At 53.4% G+C, this 20329-nt stretch overlaps 2 protein-coding genes across 2 annotated transcripts; one reads left to right on the top strand and one right to left on the bottom strand.

Moving 5' to 3' along the window:
* The first annotated feature begins 1355 nt into the window (after positions 1-1355).
* On the top strand, positions 1356-9166 carry LOC119109772 (protein enabled). Its single transcript, XM_037233525.1, has 4 exons — positions 1356-1417; positions 4580-4771; positions 7472-8124; positions 9091-9166. Exons 2-4 carry the CDS (start codon positions 4646-4648, stop codon positions 9164-9166), a joined length of 855 nt encoding a protein of 284 aa, XP_037089420.1. The 5' UTR covers positions 1356-1417; positions 4580-4645.
* A 3584-nt stretch (positions 9167-12750) lies between these two features.
* On the bottom strand, positions 12751-17093 carry LOC119109773 (insulin-like growth factor 2 mRNA-binding protein 2; the record flags this gene model as incomplete). The annotated part of the gene is made up of 4 exons (XM_037233526.1): positions 17049-17093; positions 16834-16982; positions 14583-15354; positions 12751-13065 (listed from the first exon to the last, which is right to left on the bottom strand). Coding segments are annotated over exons 1-4 (1281 nt in total), but the record flags the coding sequence as incomplete, so codon positions are not given.
* Positions 17094-20329: the final 3236 nt, after the last annotated feature.

Below are 20329 nucleotides of genomic sequence, written 5' to 3' on the forward strand. Positions count from 1 at the left end.
TTCTTTTCCCAAAAGGGTCAGGCCAGGTCAGGTCACTGTTCGAAGTTGGTCTTCTAGTAGCCTTCAGAAGCGATATCTTTCGTTTTTTCACAGAGTGCTTCTCCGAATGCGTTTATATCATTAGATGTAGCTGTGGAACAAAATCATATCCAAGAGACAATACCATCCTAGTCTGACCTAGGGATTAGCGGAGGGCAACTCAGGTCAAATTTATAAGCCATCCAAGTTGACGGATTTAAAGTGCCAACAGGGTCTAAGTGACCAGTGCCATGTGGTCAGAGATAGTGTGTTGTTCATCTATAGGTACTCAATATCGCATAGCCGCTTTATACCCAATAGCATAGCCCATGCGGCGTTTGGTAATGTACACGCATTTGAATGCATATTCATATGCATAATGTATTTTGGGGAATGCGACGTCAGATAGACAAGGAGGGAATTTAACTCTCTGATACAAGAGCAGCCATGAAAAGGTGAGTGGTAGTGATTGGCGTAGTTGAAGCTTGCACTCCCCAGTAAATTAGCAGCGTTAGAGAAATGACAAAATATAGAAAACAGGAACGAAGCGTCTCGCGCCTCGAACATGAACCTTGCATTACAAGTAGGAGTTCAGTGAAGGGATGGGTCACCCCAGTAGCAAGTAGCAGTGAAGGGTCAATAGAACTTGGGCACAAAAATTGACTGAGGGTTTAAAATGAGAAGGGAAGAAATTTAAATGAGATGGGAGTGGAACGGGGCGCTCAACGTGCGGACGGGATCGATGGTAATACCAGAGGAGGAGCCACACTTAATACATCATTTTAAAGGTAGTGAGTGGTGGTTGGCGGTAAGCCAGAGTTAGTGTGAGGCCTGCGGTAGTTTTGAGCGTTCCTATTTGTAATGTTTTTAGTCGCTTACATTGTTTAATACTTTCGACAGAAATCGTGTGTTTGATTTCGTATCTAACTGTATAGGCATGAGGCAATAACCTTTTCTATACTGCTTCGACATGATGCACTGAACCCAAATCCGGAAGAGCCACTTGATGGACGGATTGTAGAATGAATACAGACATGCATACACATATAGTTAATACATGCATGCCTGCATGCATAGTTCACATGTACACGAAAAAAGAAGGCAAAGTTAAAGGCCTTCCCGTCAGCCCTCACACTGAACGCTCCGTCAGCACGCATGACGTCACGCATTCCAGCTGACAATCGTGCTTACGACACATCGAACAGTACCCAGGGCCAACGACGAAAAGTGGGAACGAGCAGACGCAGAGGGATAGGAAAAAGCATGTAAATATGGTATCATTTCCATGCTACCACATTTTGCGGCCATCACATCTGCGCCATAATTGCCTTCCGTCCGGCTGACGAACACGAGAGGAATTTATGTGAAAGAACTGCTAGGGCCTTGGAAAAACTGCGGGGTTTGTACCATTGCGGGCGGATGTCGAGAGATTAGATTGTACGTGGTTGGTGCCGTAAATCAAGCATCTAAATTCAGGTTCACTACATACACTTGGGCGTCATATTTTGGTCGGAGTCTTAATAATTGGCAATAATTTTTTACAGTAGATCATGTAAGATAATTTTGGTTTGACAATGTTAAAAAACACTTCCTTCGAACACCGGACACCTGTCAATCCTGCAGTGTCTATGTACCTGATGGCATCCTACCATTTGAATGTTCTTAAGCTGCACTAGGCTACATTTACAGACTCATGGGTGGCCACGGGTTGTTGCCACCTGTACAGCCAAGGATACATGACTAGATATGTTTAGGACGAAAGAGACATCCATGCATTTTGGAACATGCACACCACTTATCTGCCAGTCTTGGGCTCAACACATGGTTGCTGTCAATTTAGCACAGAGAGTCAATTTTCCAAGTAATGAAAATGTTGCTGAGGTATTTTTAATCAGTAACTCCCAAGCATTTTTCATTATTTGAAAGTTACAAATTCAGCATGATTTGGCTTGGTTTGAGTTAAAGCAAGCATGCGTCAGGTTCAGTATGTTCATATCATCTAGGTGTGTGGCACAGTGGATGCATTTTTGGCAGGCTTGCTGCATATGCCTTGGTGTGATTTTAACTATAGTCTAAATAGATTTCAGTAATTACTCCATATGAGATGTTTGTAATGCCTGACATTATACTAGGCTCATGTCTCATTTTTATCAGGAGGGATTTAACACTGTATAAATAAGGACTATCAACATATGTTGGTGCTTGTTTGAGGTGCTGTAGGGTGAAATGATTTCGTGCAAGTAAAATGGTGCTCCCATGTGCAAGCAACTAATGTGAATATGCATGTACTCATGACCAGTGTGAATGCCAATTCATGTTAGACATAAACACACATTTTGTAATACATGAGAATCCTTATATGTATGGCATGATATTCGGCATGATGTTGAAACCTAATTCTATACTACCACAGGTTAAATTCATTTAATCTTTAAGGCTGTCAGAGCTCAAGCACATTGCAGCAAAGAAAATCTCTTGCCAAGGCATGCCATGGTTTGTTGAATTACCTGGATCTAGGGATCAACCTGGTGCATCCACAATAACACAAACTGTGTGATCTGTTTTCCATGCTAACTTGTGTGCTTCCCATTATCCTAGTTATGCCTGATTCCCTTCAGGAGAATTAGCTCTGATGCTTACTCACAACATAGGTATTCAAGGGGAATGTTCCGCATCTGAAGAATTTTAGGCAAACATCATATTGGGCGCCGAATGACCACCGCAGTTGGGCACCGTAAACTCCAATAAACAACAAAAAAAGCAACCATCATATATTGTGAAACAAGCTAACTTATAACTGTAAGCATACTTTATAGGGGAAAACACTGCTCTGGAAAATGCTATTGCTCTGTTTAGTAAACATGCTTCTCAATACAGTGCTATTTAATTTCAAGATCATACCTTGCATTACTTGATAGCATTGATTGCATTAGCATTGAGCATTGATTGATAGCCAATAGAGAGTTGTATCTGGAAGTCATGCTCAGAAACATGAATTATGAATGAACCAATGATCATATTTGTCTTGGTCTTTATTGCTACATTGCCAAAAGATGGGATTTGAATAACATTATCATTGTCTCACAGATGCTCAGGTGACTTTTACATAGTCCTCACAAAATTGTTTACACATGGTTGCAGGCATGTAGCTTCCAAGTTAAGGGGTTTGCTAGGTCTTAAAAAGGACGGGGCTGCAAACTGCGCCAAATGATCTTCAAGTTAGCTATTTCAGTTCAAAAGCCCATGCAAGTGTTGAACACTCACTGTAAGTTCAGCCAAGACCCCAAGGTACTTGGCTCAGATTTATAACCCAGCCCAGCTCTGACACAGCATGTAATCCATTGTTTGAAGTGATTCTGATGAAGTCTGTGTGTAAGACATTTAGGAGATAACCTTTTCAAGGTCATAATGGTCTGATGTGAGTTGCTGAGCAACATGTGTAATATGCTATTTTTATTTTAGATGTTTTCTAGGTCATAAAAGTAAAAGTGTTCAAAAAGTTGGAAATATGGTGTTACTTGCTATGGAGCCTTCATTTTTTTTTGTGAGGCAATTAATATCATGCATGCAATAATGATTGGTTCTTGGTAGCAATTGTTTTTCTTTGATTTTATATATTTATTTATGACAATACCATGTGCATAACTGCCCAATCTTTGTAATTATTTTAGGTCTTCAAGTAACAGTCCCTGCTTTTACTTTTTCCAGATCCAAAATTGGTTTTCCAAAATTGGTTTTCCAAAATTAGATCCAAAATTGGTTTTCACCAATTTTGAAACCAACTTAATACAATGCATTAAAATAAGACAAATATTTATCAAAAATGCCATTACATTATTCTCATATGTTCCACATACATTTTCTTACACAGCGGTCAATACAAAAACAGAAGATAACAGTATTTCTTAGAAAGCAGTACCCTGTTGAATAAACCACCATTATGAAATCTCATGAACATTCTCATCTCATGAACATGAACATGAGTACATTCATGAAATCTCATGAACTATGAAATCTCTTTCAGGCTGCTACAAACAGGTTTCAACTGTGACATAGAGTGCCACATTCCAATTATTTAAGGGGTATGGTCTACCTATGGTCTGCTTTTGCATATATAAACAGTTATGTACTTAGGCCCTCTTTGTGCTGTCATACAACTATCATGTGACTTCTATTCTCTAACATGATGGGAGAATGTTGTTGATTGCACATTCATATGTGAACTTTGGCTCAAAAGTTGAATGATGCGTTGTGAAATATTGTTGTTTGTGTTTTCCTATGGTGAGCGTTTGTCTATCCTGGGGAATTGTGGGCCTTAATGTGGCATGTACCACACGTGTTTAGCAAGTATAAAATGGGAACACTATAAATTATCAACAAGCCTAGTACCTTTGGCAGAACATATTTACATGTTTGTTGGAAACATTGATAAGTTTTTCAAGTAGGCAAGGTGAGGTAGGTGGTTTTTTGTCAGTTTGGGGTTATTTTAAAGATGGTGTTGTAATTACATCGCACCTTTTATTGGAAATTGCTATTGTAACTTTCCCCTTCTATTCCGCAGCGCTTCTGTTCGGCACTGGCCGGAGCACGGCTGCTGTGCTCCTGATTGTGCCTGAATGACCTCTGAATGGGGCTGCATGAAAGCTGGTGCGAAGTCAATGCTATGACTGCAGCTTCTCATGACAGTTTGGCTGTAGGAATGTTCATGTCAAGTGAAACCTTGGCTTCTAGCAACTCCAAAGCCTGCATGGAGGTGAGTGCTATTATCAGAGACTTTTTGAGTCACAACTTGCTGTTAGACTATGGTAAATGTCCACAACATGAATTATAGAATGATTTCAAGCAATATGAAATGCAACCTAATAAGGTAATAAATGCAAAAAATTATCAGGCTCAATATGTGTCTTGCAAGTCATTTCGTAATTGCTTTTATAATACTTGTGGTAATGACCAGCAAATCTGCTAGATTCTCCATGTTTGAGTTTCCCTTCAAGACATTGTTATGATTGCCATGTGTGGGGGGGAGGGGAGCAACCAGCTATGATTACAGTGATAGCCTCTGTCTATGCCCATAATGACTGCCCCTAGCTAATTTGGGGATTGAACACCTATAACACAGGCGGTCACGGCAGGAGGCGGCCCTCAGATGCGACTCCCGGCAGGAATCCCGCTGTTTTGTTAGTCCTGGTGCTGGACAGACACGTGCCTGCTTCCTGCATCCCAATGTTGGTCCCTGGTCCTCACTTTCTTCTGGAAACGAGATTTTGGATCTTTCTTTTCGACTTTTTCTTTTTTAACCCTTCCTCCTGGTTCCTGAATCCCATTGGTTGTTTGGCAAGCACTGCATCCTGGTTCGCGGTCTTCATTGGCTCTTTTGCAAATAAATATATAAGTTCCTGTATCCCACTAGTTCCTTCACAAACACCACAACCTAGTTCATGGTGCCATGATCAGGGGAAGTCGTCCAAGATTGAGGGTCCCGGAGACACGTAAGTTGTTGAGTGCATTTGCGAGGGACGTCATGCACATGGATAAGACAGAAGTGAGGAATAAGGCTATTACTACTATCTTACCTATTCTCATAGACACGATGGAGTCGTTTTTCATTCACTGCCGTAAGCCTAGTGCTCCACGTTGCCCAATGTGTATGTGTGTGCGTGGGTGTGCGTTGGTATGGCGGGGTCCGGAGCCGTCCCCGCCCCAAGTATTGCGATAGTTCCTACGCCTTTGCCTGGTTTCCACCGGCTTTCCACAAACACCAAACGCTTTTTCGGGGTCCGTGCCAGTTTCTTTAAAAAAAACATCAGACCATAGTTCTTGGTTCCCAGCAGTAAGGAAATGTTCCACATTTAGAGATGTTTAAGCAAGAATCATGTGTGATGAAATAAGCTTACTTATAACCATTGTTATAGTTTGAACTGGAAAGGACTGCTGTAGACAAAATAATTTCTGTACTTAGTAAATATGCTCCTTAATTCGTCATTGTTTCGTTGCGCCATGGTACCTTGCACGACATTTATTGATATCCAATTGACGGCCGTTATATCTGAAAATCGGGCTCACAAAAACCAAATATGAACGACTTGACAGTGATAATTTTTGGCCTTGATCGCCGCATGGCTAATTGAGTGACAGGATTTGAATGACGTTATTGTTGCGTTGTGGCTGACCGTAAAATAATCTGCACGGAATAGTCTGCGTATCTTCGCGGGCATGTGCCTCAGAAATTGGAAGGAGTTTAGGTGTTAAGCAGGGCAGGGCTGTGAACTGCACGGCATGATCGTCAAGATAGCTATTTAAGTTCAGAGTCCTGCGCAAGCACGTACGGTGACACGCCCTTTAACCCCTGTCTGCTTTTTTCGATTCCACTTTTACCCCTGTCGATTTATATGCGTTGTGGTCTTTGTCCTTGCCTTTTTCCAATTCGAATACTATCCTCGTCGACTTTAATCCCTGTCTGTTGTGCGTCGTTTTACTGTTTTCATTCAACCTTTTCAATGTTTCATTATTCGGCCGGCAGAGATGTCGACATTTTTTTCATGCTATTACACCCCTGGCTTGGGGCTCACTGCCTGTTTCCTTCCCCTTGCTCATTGCATCGGCCCAATCAGCATCGAGCTGGACGGCGGTCAACCCATCATCTAAGCGTCAGAGGTGTGGCAAACGGGCCGGGCGGGTGAGATATCTGGTTCGGGCGATTCCACGGCGGATCATACGAAAGTTACTGCAGTTTATTGTTTTGAAAAGGTGAGTTTGGCCGTGGGTGCCCAGGTTTCCTTGTTTCAGTACGTTTGGCAGACTTTCAAAACATGTCGATGAGGGTTTTGTTCGCCTTGTAGAATATGGACATCCTATGTCACGATGTACTAGTAAAGGTCGCGAAGGTGCTAGGCCTACCCCTCGCGGCGAACTGTGTATCTGTTTGGTATGCTCTTGGCGAAAACCTATATACCGATGTCGAAGAAGCACTCATGCAGGGACATAAATATGATCTATCCCACGTCTCTCCCCGTGCGGAGGAGCTGGGCTGGAAGCTGCTGAATATAGTTGAGCACAGGCGCACCACGTCAGTGCGCCATGTACATCGGTTACGCCGCAATCACCGGTGGATCTTCCCGTATTTTTTAGGAGACCGGTGTCATTCCATATGTGTGAATTTCAACTTGGAGGCTGTTGGCATTAACTTTGGGACTGAACTGGAGGATAGAGCAGGCTTATTCTTGTATTTTTGAAGTGAGCGTGGTTAATTTTTTAAGGTGTTTAATTATATTTTTATAGCCCGTCATATAACTATTAACTGACAGTCATGTTTAGTTGCGGTTTGGATAGCAGCTGCCAGTTGTCGTGTGTGCAGTGCTGTCACCGGTTACGTTCCCGATGTACATCCGATGTGGCCAGTGTGACTCAACTGCTCCGGCTGTGATGAGGTCCACTTTGTGCCTTTTTTTCACAGCTGGCGCTGGACGGCGCGGGAAGCGCGGAGGACGCGATCGGCTCGGAGGAGCTGGCCTCCGAGGCACGCGCGCGGCGCAAGCGGCGCCACACCTGCCCGGGGCCCGAGTCGCCGCCGCTGGAGAACGGCTGGAATGGTGCGCTGTGGCGGCGCGGCCGGTACTCGCCACCGCCGCGGCCCAACAGCCTGGACGCGTCGCTCGAGCCACCCGACGCCCGCCCGGCGCCGCTGCAGACCAACGGCGACGGTGCGGCGCCCGCTGCGCCAGAGGAAAAACACGCCGGCCCCGAGCCGGCCGAAGCAGAAGGCGCTGAGAGCTCTCCAGAGCCGACGCCGGACAAAGGCGCGGCCGTCGGCAACGGTGAGCCTTCGCCGGAGCCGCCTTCGCTGGACGGTGAGGCGGACCCGGAGGCGAGTGGCGGTGCGTCAGGTCCCGCCTCGCCACCGGGGCTGACGGCCGAACCGGACGCCGGCATGGCGCCGCTCGGCGACAAGAAAAGGCGGCTGAACGAGGCGCAGAAGCTGCACCTCAACTCTGAGTGTCATAAGACTGAGATCCTGGCGAGCAAGCTACGCCACACACCGTGTCGGCTGAGCGGCGCCGCGGCCGCCGCGCAGCCGCCGCTTCTTCTCCCGAACGGCGACGAGCCAGGGCCGCCGGCCAAGCGACGACGCCGACAGGCCGAGCGGCCGCGGCCGCGCGCTGCCGAGCCGGCCGGTGCGCGCCGCCGCTCTACAGAGTCGCCGGCGGACGGTAGCGAGAGCGACGGCCCGCCGCACCTGGAGCCGGAGGTGCCGCCGCCGCCAGCGGCGGCGGCGGCGGCGGCGGCGGCGGCGGCGGCGGCGGCGGCGGCGGTGGCGCGCGTCCGCGGTCGGCCGCGGCGCGGGACGCCGGCGCCCGAGCTGCGGGCGGCGGCGCCCGACGCCGCCGCCGTGACATTCACATTTGAGGCACCGCCGGCCGGGGAGGAGTGGTTTCGGACGTTTGTGCGCCAGGAGGCGGGTGACTTTGTGCTAGAGGACTTAACGGACGTGGAGGCCGGCGGCGGTGTGCTACTGCCTTACCAGATGCCGACCGAGGAGCTGTTCCCTGCTGAGCTGGTGCCGGGTGGCGGACGGCCGCGGCCGTTACGATCGGCCACCCTGCCCGACCGCCTATTACCGCCGCTGCCGCCGTGCATTATCCCACTAGGCAACGTGCCGCCGCGTCGTCCCGGCCGGCCGCCGCCACTGCCGCCGGCCGGCGAGAGTCCCGAGGAGCTGCAGCGCGCGTTGGACTGTCTGGGCGCGGCCGATGAGCCGCAGCGGCTGCGGCGTCGCTCGGGCGCCGAGCTGGCGACCGCCGAGCCGCCGGCAGAGCTGGCGGCCGCGCTGAACGGCTGGCCGGCCGACGCACCGGTCTCGGCGCTGGCCGCCCTGCTGTCGGTCGACGACGGCGACGCGGCCGACGAGAGCGCGCCCAGCCGGCCGCCGTCGTCGGCCGACGAGGCGAGCAGCGTCAGCACTGACTCGGCGTCGGTCGGCAGCGGCAGCGGCGGCGGCGGCGGCGGCCGCCGTCGGCCGGCGCGTCGGCGCAAGAACCGCACCGGCTGGCCGCGCGCCCGCGTCCGCAAGCCGAGTCTGCTGAAGACGGCCGTCAATCGGGCGGCGGCGGCGGCTGAGACGGACCGCGACAGCTCGGTCGGCCCCAGTTAGCACCGCTCGCTCATCAGTCACCCAGCCCTGCCGGGGTTGTATTTATTAGGCGACCTGCGGATCAAATCCGGTATGCCTTATTCCGTGTTTGCGGCCCGCCCGGCGCGTGTCGTCTAGATGTGTTCTCAGGAAGTCGGACCGTCTCACGTTTCTCGATGTGTTGCGTACAAAGAAGGGGCAGTGGGCGGTCCCGGACAGAGGGTTCAGAGAGATGGTCCCGGACAGAGGGTTTAGAGAGATGGTCCCGGACAGAGGGTTCAGAGAGATGGTCCCGGAAAGAGGGTCCTGCTGAGATTTTTTCGCGTGACTCGCGGTTTCATGTGTTGTCGCCAGAAGTGTGCACAGGTCAATCGTGTCTAAGTTTCGTGTCAAACACGTCCGGGAAAGCAAGTGATATTTCACCTGTTCTTAACTGCATGTGCATTGGCACATAAGCGACACAGTATTTCAAGTTCAAAGTGTGTTTTATTCCATGACCGTTTTGGATGAAGGATCGGCCACTCCGCAATGGCAAGAAGTGGTCAGGGCGTGCGCGGCTTGAGTATGCTCACGACGTTCGCTTTTGTCGCACGGCGCCGTGGATTCACGCATACCTGGTTAGTCTTGATTGCATCGGCCGTTCTTTTTTTTAATATAGCTGCTAGAAGAAATCTAGCAACAGGAGCAACTAGCACGCGACATGTGTCTTCAGCGCGGAGTTGTGAAGTGACGCTGCTCCTCTGTGGCTGAGACAGCACAGGAATCAATCCAAACTTAGCGGATCAGCACGCCCCGCCCAGATATCCGCATACGGCGAGTCTATAGCCCATGTGTTCCGTGTACCATTCTTTTGTAATGTGTGAGTGTTTTCATAAGAAATTGTGACAGTGCAGAGCGATCATTCGTATATTACAATATGCTTGTTTTGGCGCGTTGTGTGCATGAAGCGCTGGTGTCTGTGGGTGGATGATATCACCGTATTTCACAGGCTGAGACTCGTTCATATCATTAAAAACTGACAGAAAAAGAGGTCCAGCCCTTACGGTATCGTTTCCGAAAAAGAGGAAGCCCAGCCTCTGGCTGCCATCGCTGAAAACCCAATGGCATCGTTGCGGGCAACATTGCGTCAGTGGACTATGGGATCTTGGCCTTCGGACATTGACGGTTACGGCGGATCAGACGGGATACGGCGCGCGCCATGCTACGCGGCCGGCCAATTCACTAACCACAGCGCCTATCGGCCCGGTCAGCCCTGGCGCACGCACAAACACCGCCCCTGGGGCGCAGTGCGTGGCGTCACAGAGACTACGTCATACGCGTAAAAGGCGTGGGACCTGTGCACACCGTTTTGACGCATTTGCCCGTGGCCCGGTCGGAAGCAGGCTGACGGGCACTGGCCCCTGAAGAACGCGCCTCCAACGACTGCCAGTCTGTCGGAGACCGACGACTGCGACGCGCTTCACCAGAAGCTGGGCATCGGTGACCGATATGTCAGCTCGATCAGTGATCGTTGCCGAGTTTATCGTCTTGTGAGTATTGTTGGATCGCAAGGTCGTTCCCTTTTGAGTTGACCGCTCGCAGCAACACCCGCTCTGTATCCCACACCTTGTTCACGAGGGCTGGCGGGCGGTGGGGTTTCACCAGCTGATATCTTCAAAGCGACGCTCACGACGCGGCTATTTGACAACGGAAATACACCATCAGCCACGCTGCTGGAACGCCGCTGTCAGTACCGCGCCACACACTCCGATGGGGTGTTTGACCCGTCCGTCTGTGTTCTTACGCGACTGTCAGCACCGCGCCACACACTCCGACGGGCCTTCAGTCCGTCCATCTGTGCTCGCAGTCCAGTTCACAGGTGGCACAGTCGGCCAGGTATAATACTTTTATTTGTCCAGTTATAAACGGGCCGTGGAGCGGTGGCGCCCAGCTCGGCCTTCCGCGGGTGAGCAACACAAAAGGTCCCGCTGGCCGCACGCCGACACGGAGACGCCCGGGCCGTCGCCGTCCGACGCACGGTGGTGGCGCGCCGCAGCACAATGAGGTAGCAATGAGGTCTGGCGGGCGGGCTCCGTGGGGACGCGTCCGGCTGGCGAGGTGGAGGAGGTGGGGCGCCGGCGGCCGGCCGGGGCGGCGCGGCGGCCGGCCGCCGGACCGCACGTTTGTACTCTGTCACGCACTGACGGCCGCGGTCGGCCGACGCGAGCGCCGAAGAAACGCACACCATGTATAGAGGAGGAAGCGGGGCGGCGCCGACGAGGCCTCCACCGGCCTGTGGGCGGGCGGCGCCGACTCGGTAGCCGCCACGCCGCGGCGGGACGGCCCCACCGGCGTGCCAGAGGAACCACACGCAAGCGGCTAGTTACGGATACACAGGTTTGTACAGACGTTCTACGGTACAGTTTAGTGGGTACAGCCGGTCGGTGTACGGGCGGCCGGGGATACGCGCAAAGATATCGCTATCTTGGCCGGCAATGCGGTCTGGGCGTTTCTCATCTTTCGCACATCATCGTCTCAGTTGGGGGGTCTGTCAGTCAGTTCTTGCTTCTCAACGTGCCCGAGGCCCATGGATCAGGTTCGGTGGCCACGTCGTCTTCAGCGCGTCGACCACGCCGCTGCCGCCTCGATTTCATCCAGGATGGAAACGAGATCCGATGGGTGGGCTCCGGCGGCGGCGGCGGCCGCCGCGTGGCCGCCGCCGGTGCGGGTGTGACCGAGCCGCTGGTCGTCTACAAGGACCAGGGCGACGGGCCAGCCGTGTGCGGGTGGGCGTGTCCACCAGGCATCCGATGCCTTGCGTCTTCGGCTCCACCCGGCAGTTCTCCTCTCCTGCCTTCGTGCGACCACCACGCCTGGCAGCGCGGATGGGTCTAGCCGCCGTCCCGGCCGCCGCCTGGCCCAAAACACCAGCCGGCTGGCCTTTTGCAGACAACAAGCCAACTCGTCTGGCGGCTCGCGCGCAAAACTGAAGGATACCTTCGCTAGCACATACAAAAATAAGCTATGCACGCACGAGTCGGAGAAGACCCCGGCTTTTCACCGGGCCACTCTCCCCTCAGTTTGGCGCTCTCGCGTCTTCGGCTCTTCGCGCCCTTCTTGCACACACGCTGTTCGCCATCTGCGTGCCCGCCTACATTCAAACTCGCTGCCTTGTGAATCGCTTCAGTCGGTCACTCAAGTCTTTCTCTTGTGTACACTTGATCCAATCTCCCTACCTCCATCACCCTTCTCTATCTCTCTTTCGCTCTTCCGCTCACTCACTCTCTTCCTCTCTCGCTCCATCCCTTTATCCGTTTCCCTCGCTACCCCCTCGTACCTCCTCCAATTCAGTTTGTGTCCATCTGAATCCGTCAGCGCGGGTAGCCGCCGCGCCGTCAGTCTCGTTGGCGGCCGGCCGGCAGCGCCGCGCCCTGGCCGCCGGCCGCCTCGGCGCTGGTCCCAGGCAAACCTCTTGCTCTCGACGCGCACTCCGTAAGGACAATCAGCACCCTGAGAATGTCGTCATGGCCGGGCGGCACCGCGCCCGCCGCCCGCCGCCCGCCGCCCGCCGCCCGCCGCCGCGGCCAGGCCGGCCGCCCCGCTCAGAGCAGCGGCGAGGCGTCGCCGCGTGGCGGCCGCGGCACTGGCGGCGCACCCTGCGCCACCAGCGCCCGGATGCGCCGCTGCGCCGACTGGACGGAGATGAACGGGCCGATCATGTGGACAGCTGTTTCGGTGGGCGCGACGCCGTCTTCTGGCGGCTGCGGCAGCTTAATCACGGTGCCGGTGGTGCGCTGCAGCTCGCGCACGTTCTGGCCCTTCTTGCCGATGATGCGGCCCACCTGCGAGCTGGGCACGGCGATCTCGATGGAGAGACGCACGTCGTCCAGTCCCGTGCCGTAGCCCTCTTCCCGCAGCTTGTCGAAGATCATGTACTGCGCCTGTGACGGACGGCGACGGTCAGGCGGGGACACGGCTGACAGCCGGTGCGGGCTGGTACAACAGCACGGTCAGACAAGGGCGGGACTGGCACGGCAGCACGGTCAGGCGGGGGCAAGGCTGACAGCCGGTGCGGACTGGCACAGCAGCACAGTCAGGCGGGGGCAGGGCTGACAGCCGGTGCGGGCTGGCACAGCAGTACGGTCAGACAAGTGCAGGGCTGACACAGCAGCAAGGTCAGGCGGGGCAGGGCTGACAGCCGGTGCGGGCTGGCGCAGTAGCACCGTCAGGCGGGAGCAGGGCTGACACAGCAGCACGGTCAGGCGGGGGCAGGGCTGACAGCCAGTGCGGGCTGGCACAGCAGCACGGTCAGACTGGGGCAGGGCTGACACAGCAGCACGGTCAGGCGGGGCAGGGCTAACAGCCGGTGCGGGCTGACAAAACAGCACGATCAGGCGGGGGCAGGGCTGACAGCCGGTGCGGGCTGGCACAGCAGTACGGTCAGACAAGGGCGGGGCTGATACAGCAGCACGGTCAGGCGGGGGCAGGGCTGACAGTTGGTGCGGGCTGGCACAGCAGCACGGTCAGACAAGGGCAGGGCTGACACAGCAGCACAGTCAGGCGGGGGCAGAACTGACAGCTGGTGCGGGCTGGCACAGCAGCACGGTCAGACAAGGGCAGGGCTGACACGGAAGCACGGCCACGCGAAGACAAGGCGTGCTGACACTGATACAGCTGCACAGTTATGGGATTATCACACAGGTGACCTGTCTGAAAGGACACAGCACTGCACGCGCCAGCCCCCAGCATCAGACACACCGGAACCATCGGCAGGGCAGCATGAGTGGACCCGTGAAAATGGTGTTTTAGGTTAGTCTATTCCAACAATCAGCCAAGCGAGGAGGCCCTGGTACTCAAAAGAAACTGATCAAGTGCGGATGAAATGCTGGAGTAACAAGATCGTCACTAATATCATGGGAAGTGGAATGGAAACATCTCATTTTGGAGCAATGGACTCCAAATTGGAAATCCGTCTCCTCCAAAATTCAAAGTTTGATCACCCATGCACTTTGGGACAGCGTGCTTTTTACACAGCAGCCACTTGAGAGCATGTAGCGGATCAAAAACACGCGACCTGGCTGCACACCAAACCGGTGGGATACACAGATACGGCAGGAGGCGGCAGGATATGGACGCCTCGCCAGAAGTCTTAAGTATCACACTGTGAAGCAATTTGTTTGGGAAACGTGGGAAAAGCTCCCAGTTACTGAAAGCGGGCCAATTAGAGTTTAACAGTAGGATCGATCATCTTGTTCCAGTGATAATTGCGATGAACACTGGATGATGCACAACAGCTGTTTGTCGGGACAGCTCGAAAACAAATTGCAACATACATTTACATCGTTTCTGTGCCATTCCAAAGTAGTACAATCCGAGACTAGACAGAAACAATACACACTACAGTTTGCAAGAGCACCCGCTCCACTCCCGACCTCTACCGGTGCTGCCAGTCCCTCACCTTCCACTGGGCCTCAGGCGTGCCGTAGATGGCCACCTTCCGCTCAGCAGGTCGCTCCGTGGGTGGCGGCGGCTCGGCCGAGCCGGCCGACTCTGCCGTGCCCTCGTCTTCTTCGGCCCCTCCTCCACCACTGTCACCGCCGCCGCCGGCGCTGTCCCCGCTGCCACCGCCGCTGCCGGCGGCGCTGTCGCCAATACCGCCAACGCTGTCGCCGCTCCCTCCTGCTCCTCCCGCACTGCCGCTGCTGTCTCCTCCGGCGCCACCACTGCCGTCTCCTCCGGCGCCGCCGCCATCACCTCCTCCGGCACCGCCGCCGCCGCCGCCTCCTCCGGCGCCACCGCCGCCGCCCAGCGGCTCCTCCTCCTGCTGGCCGATTTTGACGGAGGCGGCCGAAAAGCGGATCATGCTGCGGATGTGGCTACCCTTGCGGCCGATGATGGCTCCCACGGCCGCGCTCGGCACGTACACGTACACCGTCTCCGGTTGGCCGTGCAGAGCAGGCATGCCGGCCGGCGACGGGTACATGGGGCCGTAGCCGGCCGGGCCGGCGCCGTAGAGGCCGGGCTCGCCGCGGCCGTAGCCGCCGGCCGGCCCGGCCATCAGCCGGCCCACGTCAGCGTACAGCGGCACGTGCGGCGCCGCCGAGTGCATGTCGTTCTCGTAGCTCTGGCGCAGGCGCGCCATCACCATCCGCTCCGCCTCGCAGATACCCTCCGGGCAGCCCTTGATGGTGATGGTGCGGTCCAGGTTGAAGCTGTTCACATCCGTGGCGCTGCAGAGAGTGGACGTAAAGGAGGCGTGGTACACGTGCGTGGAGGGGCTGGTCGGCAGAGCATGGGGTCGAGGCGGCGCGCCGCTCGAAGATCTGCCCCAGCGGTGACTAAGTTTGTACACAGGCACTGGATAACCATGACCGTAAACGATCCAGTTCGTTCTGCGTTGAAATACCTGAACCGAAGCAACACGACCGATGGTGCTGACGGTGTCGCAGGTACCAGCGTGAATGCACAATGCAGTGGTGCGCCAGGCACAGAATCAAACATGTCATGGCAGCACGCAATCCACCCCGCAACTTTCTGACATGCGCAGCGAATACAATAGAGCGGACATAACGGTTATCACGTAACACTTAAAACAATTAGCTTAACGTTTTTTCCCACGACGCCATCCCGTCCGGCAGCAAAACTGCCCCAACTTTTCTGAACATCTGATATTCGAGTACTCAGGACAGAAATTTAGGTATCTTATAACTACACCGTCAACCATCGATGACGCCTCGGGCTTCTGTGAACACTGATCAGCCAAACATGGCGCACGTGGAAGCGTCACTACCTCTCTTTCGACGAGGAACAGAGAGGCAGGGGGAACAGCGAAGGCCATCGGGTTCTACTGGCCGAAACACTGTACGTGAGCCAGCTGGCTCTGACGTTACAGCACACATACTAGATCAAGCACCGTTCCTCCTTTTTCAAGGTACTCTTGCCTCCGGCACAAAACCCGCAGGTACACGGTGAGAGCGTTAAGGACGGTCAGTCTCAGCACGTGGCGCGTCTTCTCCAGTGGTGCCATGTACGGCGGAGCCTGCCTGGTAACTACTCCTCATCTCCCGCTCATGCAGAAGTCAAGCAGAGCAACGATAGGTCAGGGGGCAGACAACCCATGGCAACAGCAGAAGAGTGCTTTCCGTCGCGACCCCACCTGTTCACTTTCAGCACAAGTTTTACAGAGAAGGGACGCCATATGTCCGATTCTTTCACCCGCCTAGCATAAAAACTAGCTGTTCACCAGTTAAGAAGGGTGAACCTGCATATGGCAGCAAAACCCTCCCGTGAAAAGGCCGGGAAAGGCAACGTTACGTTATGTCAGACGCTGAATCAGAGAGCATTTGCAATTTGAAATCGTATGAAAAGCGGCTATATCAAGTGCATGGCTCCCGGTTTTTTATATCGATAGCTACGTATTCTGATGGTACCTGTGGCGAAAATATGCGCAATATTTCTGTTCCGTCCTCATCCTCATTGTTTACAACAATACAACAAATAATACTAATAGCATGATGCTAGGCGACAAAAGGCGCACAAAAATCAATCCAAACGGCGCGCACCAATCAACACAAGCGGATGCACTAATCTTTCAGTTGAATCGCATTCCACTGCGTTTAATCGGAAGTGGCCGCAGAGACGAGAGGAAGCGCATCAGCCTGTCGGCTCATCTGCCTGTCGGCGCGCGGAACGCCGAGCCCGCCACCTACCGGGACACGGTGATGCGAGTGTCGGTCTCCTCCATGATGCCTTTGATGACGTTACCGCCCTTGCCGATGATACGTCCAATCAGATTATTGTGAGCCAGGATCTTCAGAGGCACCTCGCTGAAACAACAACACTGATTAGCGGGCCATCCCTGCGGCCCCAAGCGTGGTTGGCTTAAAGAACCTGCCATTTTCAATGTTGGGTTAGGGCCACACACCTGGACCACGATCATCTGATGCTGGAACTTTTGTGTCATCTGCATAGTTTATGTCGATCGAGGTTTGTTACTGTACTGGCATTTTGGTGTTCGGTTTGACCCTTTTCCCACGGAAAAGCCAGCAGAGCAAACAACTGTAAATTGGCCGAAGCGCGGCGTTCTGTGCGGCGCTAGAGCAACTTTGCATAGGACGGGGACGGTGACAAGCCAGCGCTGATCCTACCACCTGTTTAGGATACACTAGCTACATGACAGTGTGTTCGCTATGCTCTAAGCCCCAGTGGATCGGCGCCGCCCTCTCTGAGCTGGAGATGGACCCACCAGCTGTGTACGGACAGCAATCTGCCAGCAGGAAACAAAGTGGATCGCATGACTATGCCTCGCTACGGTGCACTTGCTTTTCACTTGGAGGACTCGTAATCTCCATATCTTAGGGTAAATGGTGACCGGATTCTTGCAACGCTTTCCCAAGTACCAATGCTTTCCTGCCGCGCTGACGAGAAAGTACTGTCATGGAAAAAGATCGGCTCTGTGGTTCAAAAAGAGTAAAAGTTGCATTTTGTTGGACTTAGCGTAAATATTACACAGCATAAGACATACCTCAATCTCAAAACACGATAAAAGATATTTAGTTTGTCCCTGGATCGGTCCAATTGTTGGAATTTTCCTCGACTCACAGTTCTTTAAGAAGCCTGTGACAGGACGGCCAGCGTTGTACTGGAATCTTAGGATATCACCAACGTGTGATTTAGGTTTCACACTCATTTACAAAAACAACACTGTTCAACTGTGCTTTTGATAACTGACATATGAACTTGTTCATGAGAAAACATACTGAACCATCTCAGTATACCTCTTAACTTAGTCCCCGTCAGTGTTCCTACGAAATATATTCATGATTAAGTGTCGCACTACACAGCACTTCATAAAAGTGTCGCGCTACAGAGCACTTAAAAGTGTCGCACTACAGAACACTTTAAAGTGTCGCACTACAGAGCACTTCTGTAGCCTGGGAAACCCTTTCACTGCGGAGGCCAACCATGATAACTGTAATATCACCATCCAAAAAGGTCGTCGGCCTACCCTGCGCTCCGTAAAATGATAAAGTGCGTCCCAAAAGTAGAACTGCTGTGGCATGTTGCGTTTGATTATCCGTTGTGTAATGGGTCGCTTTGACTCGCAGAGGCCTCCAACCCGGCGGAGGGCCCCACGACATGTGTTTGCCCACCCGCCCGGCGGAGGGCCCCCGCGACATGCGTTCGTCTACCCACTCGGTGGAGGGCCCCATGACATGCGTTTGTCCACCCGCCCGGTGGAAGGCCTCACGACATGTGTCTGTTCACCCACCGACAAGCTCGTGGCGCAGGTCCTGCTGTGTGGCGGACGCAAAACAGGCCAAACAAATGGGAAACGCATATAAACATTACTCACTGCATAACCAGTTAATGGCACATGGCGATGCCTATGCTCTGTATGGCCAAACTACACAACGACCATGCAGTTCTCTCCTTGCTATTGAAGCAGAACACTTATCGGTGTTGGCCAACCCTTATTGAAACTTAGGCGAGGCGCAATTAACAAGATGTGCTAAAACCTTCACAAAGCGCGCTACGCAAATGCTAATCACCCAAATCGAATGTGTGCTTAGTGCAGCGAATGTGTGAATAGCACAGTGCGGCTGGGCGTCACATGATCAGGGACTTAACATTGCTTATCATATGACCGGGAAACGCTGGTAGGCCACTTCCTATCCAGCGGTGCCTCACAACCTCCCAGTTTCGGCGAGTCGCCTGTGGCAGACAACTCGTGCGACGGCGGCTGGTTTGAGAACCGCTGCAGCCGGTCGTCCACCATCATCTGGCATTCCCGGAACAAGCGCCGGGGAGCCAGTCACGGGAGCGGCCGCGCCAGCGCCCGGCCCCGGCCCCGGCCCCGGCCCCGGCCCCGGCCCCGGCCCCGGGCCCGGCCCCGGCTCCGGCCCTGGCCCCGGCCTCACCCAGCCAGAGTGACGGCTTGGCCTCCACCACCCCGCGCCCGAGGCATCGGCGTCCAAACCTGCCGCAACCTGATGCACCGACGCCAGGTTGGTTCTTGGTGGACAGGCCATACTTTGCCTGTTAACTGGGAAGGCACATACCTCCCCAATCGGGCAAAATCCCTCCCAAATCGTGGACCCCTCCCTTCACAGTGTAGAACGTATTGAGAAGCATATGCAACTTACGGAAACTAGGTTGACGTGGATGAGTGGAGTGGATAAAACTGTGCGTGCCAGGAGAACGCTCGGTGTATGTGGTAATAAATATATTTTATCCTCTCCAAAATGTTTCATATGTTAAGGGCGGACAAAGTCCTCCACTCCCTAACCCCCTCCCCCTCCACTCCCTAACCCCCTCCACCCCCTGCTTCACGATTGCCCGGGCTCCCCAGTGGTATTTTATTAACATATGGCCTGTTGGAGGGAACGAATTAAGTCAGACAGCATGAGACTCGTAAACGGCATATTGTAATGTACGCTCATACAGTTTGTAAACGTTTGGCCAAAGTGATACGCTGCATACAGTTGGAAGCAGAAGTCACGTTATCAATTTGGAAACCTTGGTATGACGGGAGACGGGCTATCGTATTTCGAGCTAAGTTGAAAACCAATAATTCTACTACTGAGAACGACGCTGCTTGCGCGTGGTCGGTACACGTCAAAGCCAAAACATTTCATACATAAGACCATATCGTTAATGCCGAACGAAGCAACCTTTCCGTTTGCATTTACAATAAAATAAATTTACCATAGAACACATAAATGTAATAAGATCTGCAACTGTAATGGGCGTTGACAGCCTAACCTACTGCCAGACAGACAGCAGACACTGCCATTTTGCCGTTGCTGACCGTAGAGGTGTGCTGAGTGGCAAGACGTGATCTGACCCAGGGCCTGAAGCTCCCTGCACTTGCACAGCTTCACGTTCGTATGGGTCACAAGCTTGACTGACGTTTTGCGGTCAGAATCCAACATGCTCTTGCCACATCTAGTAAACCCCAAGAAGCCGTCTAGCGACAGACTGGAACATTTCATGGGAAACTCCCTGCACGGTACTGGGTTCACCAGTGGTACCGCCGGGCGCGTCTCAGCTCCCCGCGGCGGTTCCCGTGGTCCTGATCACCACGTCACGTGCATGGATGTCATAATAACAACTGTTGGCATCAATGTCGACATCAGTAACTGCAAGGATCATTAGCGTCCCAGCCTTGGTGGAAACCGGTTTGGTAAAAGTTTCCAGCTGCGG

This window comes from Pollicipes pollicipes, unplaced genomic scaffold (assembly GCF_011947565.3).
Source record: "Pollicipes pollicipes isolate AB1234 unplaced genomic scaffold, Ppol_2.1 Scaffold_7231;HRSCAF=8579_pilon_pilon_pilon, whole genome shotgun sequence".
Lineage (NCBI taxonomy): Eukaryota > Metazoa > Arthropoda > Thecostraca > Pollicipedomorpha > Pollicipedidae > Pollicipes > Pollicipes pollicipes.